The sequence below is a fragment of the Loa loa genome (genome assembly GCF_000183805.2).
Source record: "Loa loa unplaced genomic scaffold supercont3.273, whole genome shotgun sequence".
Classification (NCBI taxonomy): domain Eukaryota; kingdom Metazoa; phylum Nematoda; class Chromadorea; order Rhabditida; family Onchocercidae; genus Loa; species Loa loa.
Window position 1 is genome coordinate 75,286 of NW_018108453.1, and position 7,183 is coordinate 82,468.

Here is a 7,183-nt window from a genome sequence, read left to right on the forward strand (position 1 = left end):
TAGAAAAATCCATGATATCATAAAAATTTGGTGGGATTAAAATCAGTTTATTTTTTTTAAATTAGAAAAGAAAAACAAAAAAAGAAAACTAAAAACAAAGGGGAAAAAAAACCAAATCGAACAACAAAAATGTCTTTGGGATTAACGTTTGTATAAAGGCCCGGTTAGAAAGGCCGCTATTAGTAATAGCAGTTGACGAAGCGGTGGTTACTTTTGGTGTTGTTGTTCCTTGTTTGTTGGACGTGGTTTATTAAAGTTTGCGTGTGGGTTAATTTGTTTAGTTTAAATGCATGTAGGATAATTTATGTATAACTAGTTAACGGTATACGAAAGTACACAATGATATTAGTTATTTTAGAAATCTACCTATCGATTGAATAAATATGACAAACATGTTTATAATATAATAGTTGTAATCATTCATTTTTAGTGCAAACATTCATTTAAGTGCGGTGTGGTTGTTTTTCATTTATTGGACGTGGTTTATTAAACTTTACATGTATGTTAGTTGTTAGTTTAGTTCCGTACAAATATCATGTAAGACAATTTGAGCATATGTCAAATAATTGACGTATACGAAAACACAAAAATGACATCAGTTGATGAAATCTATCGATCGATGAAATAAATATGACTAACAGTATGCTTATAATGTAGTAGTTATAATCTTCATTTAAATGCGATGTGTTATTTTGTTTGTTAGATGTGGTTTATTGGAGTTTACATTTATATGTTATTTTGTTTAGTTTCCACAAATTGCATAAATGTCACGTAAGGTAATTTGGGCACAATTAATTGACTTATGTAAAAGTACAAATTGACATTAGTTGATGAGATCTACCTTTTTTGAATCGATTTTTCCTTTTTTTTTCCAGTTTTGATTCATACAGTTTTAGCACCATATACATCATACGGTGCGAGCAACTTTTTTACGCATTGTCATTGTTTGAACAATGTCGCAACAACAACAAGCAGGCCATACTATCGTAAGCTCCCTTAAATTTATTGAAAAATTTATTTAAATGTGGAAATTTCAACTTCAAATTTAGACACTTCATAAGTTTTATTTCACAAAATATGCATTTATTAAACTAACATTCGTATTATTTGTATAAGTGTTTGGATGAACTGTTGTCAGCTGACTACCCTATAAATTTATATGCCGTACAGAAAGATATGTGAAATATTACTCACATAGAATTCTTACCTCGATATGATATTCATACTATAAATCATGTATAAAACTCAAAAAGAAAAGCTTTAAACATTTCCTGTTAAAGATATTTCCCAGAAGCTATATATGTTAATTCCTTAGATTGCAACATTTTATATGGAGTTTTAGCATTTTACCAGGTGCTTTTGATATATTTATTTATATTATTGATTTTCATAGCTCAAGGATCACGGAGTAAGGAAAAGGTCAACGAAAAAAGCTTTTGCAGGCTGATGTATACAAAGGTGTGATAAATGATGTTATCGGACAAGTTAAGGAAGCATTTCTGGACGAAAATGTTGATATTGATGTCTTACAGCAGCTCAAAAAGGCAAATTTTACGTTTGTCGACCAGAAATATTGAATTATCGTTTTGGCATGTTCATGTGAAATTGCCATACTGAAATAACACTATAATGTCATTTTAAGTTTACCAGTCATTTCCTAAATTTAGTACGCTTCACTGATGGAAGTCATATAATGTAATCGTTGTATATTCGTTGTTCTCATTGCAGTTACCTTCATTTTCCACTTTAGCTTTTAAAGGCGTTTAAGTTTCAACTCTTATTGGATTGGAATGAATTTTGTGTCACACAGATTTTAACTTAATCACTTCTCCAGGATTGGGAAGAAAAGTTAATTGCGAGCAACAGTGTTGATTGGGATGGTCCACGACATGTACCACCACCTCCACTGCGGCAGATGAAACAACCGATTATGACAAGTACAACTATACCTCCAGGCAGTACTGTGCGTATCGCACAAAATGGGCAGGTAGATACCTTTTTTATGTTGTAAGTATAATTTTTCAAAGGAAGGAAGGGAAAGAAGGACAAAGGAGGAAAAGGATTGTCGCATTCTTATCGATATTTGTTCATCCATAAATTTTTTATCTTTTAATAAGTAGTTGGATACTTCGGAAGTGATAAATTTCGCATCATTTCAGTATCCTTTGATGCGTTTTCTTTCTCTACTTTAAGGAGTAAAGTTCTCATCAACAGAAAACGTTTTCTTAGAAGAAATGCCATTTGAACAGTGAGATCTATTAGGAATCAAGTAATTAAGTTTATTTGCTGAGCAAATCAGCTGCGAAAAAATATGCTCTGTTTTATTTTTTGTTTACTTTCAAACCTCTTGACGATGTAGAATGTAGTACGATTGCTGAGTAACTAATTTTCTGTGGGAAGGGTCAGTAGGATTTAACCTGATTCCTTTCCAGCATTCTCAAGCCTTAAATTACTAGTGAATTTATAGTGCATGAACGCAAAAACTAGTCGTTACTTTAATCGAACAGACAGATTTGGTTTCTCATTTTTTTTTCGATACCTCATAATTACCTTATTTCAAGGCGCATCCAGTATGTCAACTTTTTTCGGAAGTGAATGGGACATGTTACACATGCATTCGTTCTTTGTTTATTTTTAAATATTTTTAGATTTTACTTTATATTTCGATGGTTAGTTATCGTACAGTGCATACATTTTAAACCCTTAGGAATTTCCATATCCTGTTTAATCATTGTACTTTGAAGCACATATTGGTCCAACAGTCAGCACGATCATCATCATCTTCTTCGTCACAGGTTGCACAGCCGGCTTTGATTATGCAAGCAAGCGGTACATCAAGCGTACAAAGGCCAGTACACCAGGTACAATACATTAGTGCCGCCAATATTCCAATCAGCAGTGATCCAAATACTGTTGTAATACAGGTAATTTTTAATACGGAATCGTGCTATTTCTTCAGTTCAAATGTATTGGCTGAGAAAGCTGCAACAATTTGAAAGTTAGCGATATATATTTTGGTTTCTAAATTCAGTGAGTTGTGATTTTAGCGGCAATCATTGAACCAGAATACATCGCAGATAGCCACTATGGCTCCTGGAATGATTACATTTCCTGCTGGGCAAGGTCAAGCGCGAATTCTTCAGCAAGGTGGTCAGCAATTTTTGATGCATGGTGCGAGATTCTAAGTTTAGCTTTCTTTTCAACCATCTTATCGAATTTAGAATTACTATTTATATCCTGGATAAATCTAACATCGAAAATTTTTGGGTGTAGAATTAGTGCCACTCTTTGACAGGTTCTCATTTTTCAGCAGGAAGTGGGACAACTAGTCTGCCGACAGGCAGTAGCGTTATGATTTTGAATGCAGGTTCACAAATCCCGGTGACCCTGAATAACGCTGTCGTTTATCAGCCCGCAAATAGACAGTTGCTTCATTCCGGACAATCTAATCCGAAACCGGAAGACACAATACAGATGCTTGATGGAGCAACAAGTTTGACTGTTAATACGTCTAAGGCTGGTTCATCTCGTACAGATCGCAAACAACCAGAACGAGAAGACGATCAGAAATGCAAGGGTAAAGGTGGCAACTGATTATGCAATATCTTTGATTCATATCAATATGGATCCGCTTGCCAGTGGAGTTCATATGACCTAGACAAAACTAGTAAAAAAAAAAACGCGATGACAGTTGAAGCGATTGTTGCGTGCCGTTCTTTGCACCTATGTGGGCAATGTACCTAGCTTTCACACGTGAAAATAAAGTTAAAAAAAGGCAGAATTTCTGATACTTAGTAAAAGGTTCTAGCCTTTTTTGTTGGCGAGTCTAACGCTTACCAAAACTACATTGATTGGATTCAGTTGTTGTCATCTTGATCCATGTCAATGTGAATCAAAGGCCAGTAAAAGTACACTGGCTGATGTATTTTGGCTTCTATCATTTGTGTTCTAGGTACTTTTAAAAAGTTTGTACAAGTAGATGGAGCAACTCGAGTAAGTGATTCATCATCAGAAGAAGAAGAAATGGATGAAGAGGATGATGATGATCCGTTGAGGACAATTGCTGACCGTATAAGTGACGAAGGAAATGCAGTTGAAGACGAGGACCAGGTACCTAATCATTTAATAAACAAAATTTATATTTGTCAAAAAATAGGTAACAATTTGTTTATGGTATCAAAAAAGCTTGTTGATGAATCATACGAACTAAATTGTAAAAAGAATTGTACAAGTTAAAATATACTTGACTGAGTTTACGTATTGCTAAGTGTGATATAGTTGGCCACTCTCATCGAAGCCTTTCTCCTGTTCACAAAATATGACATTATAAAAATCTGTAGCTAAATAGAATCTGCTGAAGCGAAAGTGGGATGAAATAACTTGGAGCTTTTTGATTTAATTAGTTCTTTCAGAATTAAATGTATTTCACAGCTGTATTGAATAGTAACTTCAGTGGTGCTTCATACATGTTAGCAAAGTATTGGTTTGTAGCTGAAATATCAGAAATAAATTCAGGTGACCGAAGAAGATCCTCTGAATTCTGGTGATGATCAGAGTGACGATGAAGACGTAGAGAGGCTTTTCGAAGCAGAGAACCTCGTTATGTGCCAATTCGAAAAAGTAACTTAATCTTTCTACAGTTTATTTTCTTGCAGTATGTATTCTGTGAATACATTGATTTCAGGATCACTGAACTCTTAATCTTTCAAGCTTTTTTTCTTCTTTTTTTTTTTTTTTTTTTTTTTTAATTTTGTAACGACGGAGACGTGCGTTGTAGAGAAATCATCATTTAAGAAGGTATATCAACTAAGAAATTAAAGAAAAGAAAGGAAAAATCACAGAAGTTATTTTTTGATTTTCTAGGTACATCGTGCTCGCAGTAAGTGGAAGTTCACGTTGAAAGATGGGATAATGCATATACGTGGTAAGGATCACTGCTTTCAGCGTTGTTCGGGTGAGGCCGAGTGGTAGCAGCTACGTTAGTGGACAATGAAGGAAACTGTTTGATTCGTTCCAAGTGTATGTAAGTATGGCTAAGATTAGACATAACGATTTAGATGTAATTGGTTGTTTAGTATTGATTTTGGAATTCGGTTTTTTAAGTTTTGAAATGGTTGGCATAATTTGGAATTTAAAACTTCTCTTATCACGTGAACGAAAATTTGCAGGTTGACTTTATGTAGATTGGGATCTACAGCTTATTAAATTTGGCATATAAATCTATAGTACCATTAGATTATGACATGGAAGAGATAACTTTTCAAAATATATCATAGGTGAAAACGAACATGATTTTCTTTGAACATTTTTATATTGATGTTACTGTTGACTGTGAATTAAAGTAATTTGCTTGGATTTCATGTTTTATTATTCAATTGGTGGCATTTTAATGTGTTTACTGTACCCGTAAATCAGTGGTTCACGACCGGTGGTACGCAAGAACTAAAATATGGTTCATGAAGGCAGCGGCTCGTGAGTAGAAAACAAGCGAGAACTGTTATTGTCAGTGTTTGGTAAACTAATCTGTTAAAAGTTCTGGTTGAAGTTTATTTTCAAATTGACAACCTTGTAGCCCCTACTATAAATGGAAAAGTTAAAATTGTCCATGGTCAAGAAAAGGTTGCGAATCACTGCTATAGATAATACATTATTTTCCTTTTAGTCGTTTTTTGTGCATCTGCTTTCTGTGCCTTTGATTGCTTCTCCATCTGTATCTTGCTTTTTTATTAATGTATTTCTCTTTGAAAGAATGCATAAGCGGCATTACTGCTGTATTGTCCCTTTTATTATTATTGTTATTATTATTATTATTATTACTGTCATCACTTTTCCTTTTGACAAATTCATTTTATTGTTTTAAGGGTTGATCGAATATAAATCGCTTCATTTGATAAATGCATCTCACTTTTCTTCTTCACTCCACTTTTGATTACCCTATCAGAAATTTCCGTTAGAACATCATATACTTTGGCAAAAACGACCCTTCAATTTCAAATAGCAATATTGGTTTGTCGCTTTCCCAGCAGTAGTCATGCGTTTAGGCGTCAAATTTTATTTCGCATTGCATTTATCACAACCTGGGATGTAATTATACCTGCAGCGACATATAAAGGCAACTGTTAGAACAGCTATAAATAAAGTATAAATGAACCAGTTCAAAGTAATTGATAACAATAATTGAAGGGAATTTTCAGTCGATAGCTCGGGAACTACATTAAACCACCAAATTTTGTTACCTGGAATTAGAACTTGCATCGCTTTAGAAACCCCACACTTATATCTACACCTTAATACTCGCTAATCTCATGATAAATAATGGTATTCTTCCGGAATTCATTATTACTTTAGAAATTTAAAATGATTGTTTGTTTCAGTTAACGTTATTATCACAGAATATTTAATTGAATTTAAAATAAAAGAGATGTTTGTTAGTTTAAAAGAAAAAATATGAGTTAAAATTAGCGAAATACAATTGCATCAATATCAATTTAAATAATCAAAATAAATATCAATGGTTTGCTTATAATTTTCAAATATCAGTATAAGTGTAATTATTATTTATAAGAAGTATAATTAATGAAAGTGCATCAAAAAAAAAATTCGCAACAATTGATTGTGCGTACTATTATTGTTAAAATTTTAGAAAAAAAATTTCAATTATTAAAATTGTTTGCAACAAAATATTTGATACAATGCTAATAAGTTGCAATTTTCTTTATCAATTCATACAACTATCACTCGTTGAGAAATATATCAATATATTTATACAGTATGGTTAATTTTCATTTATTGTTTTGTTGTATCAGATAAGGGAACGTATTGTTGTTTGGTACTTATACATTTTATTGGTACTTTCATCAGTAATGCCGGATTATTTTCACATGCAATCGGTACATCTTCCGTTTTCTCACTTACATGAATTCGTGAATTAATTGCACGTGGTTTATCACTGAAAAGTTCTTCTTTTTTTTTAAAATTTTATAGTTTATGTTTGCAAAAAAAAAAAAAAAGAAAGTATTTTTTATATTTTGTAAAGTATTAGATTACATTATCTTATACTGTACTGTATAAATTATATTATTTAGATTTGCTTGCTTATTTATTTATTTTATTACTTTCTTTTTTCGATTTTTCTTTTCTTTTTATAATTTGAAATTTTTGCTTGGAGAAAATTATAATTTTT

At 32.4% G+C, this 7,183-nt stretch overlaps 1 protein-coding gene across 1 annotated transcript; it reads left to right on the forward strand.

Moving 5' to 3' along the window:
* The first annotated feature begins 888 nt into the window (after window positions 1-888).
* LOAG_11173 (transcription factor IIA) lies at window positions 889-5,234 on the forward strand. The gene is made up of 9 exons (XM_003146702.2): window positions 889-986; window positions 1,443-1,544; window positions 1,835-1,987; window positions 2,745-2,924; window positions 3,048-3,171; window positions 3,311-3,577; window positions 3,953-4,110; window positions 4,516-4,620; window positions 4,864-5,234. Exons 1-9 carry the CDS (start codon window positions 954-956, stop codon window positions 4,969-4,971), a joined length of 1,230 nt encoding a protein of 409 aa, XP_003146750.1. The 5' UTR covers window positions 889-953; the 3' UTR covers window positions 4,972-5,234.
* The last annotated feature ends 1,949 nt before the right edge of the window (window positions 5,235-7,183 follow it).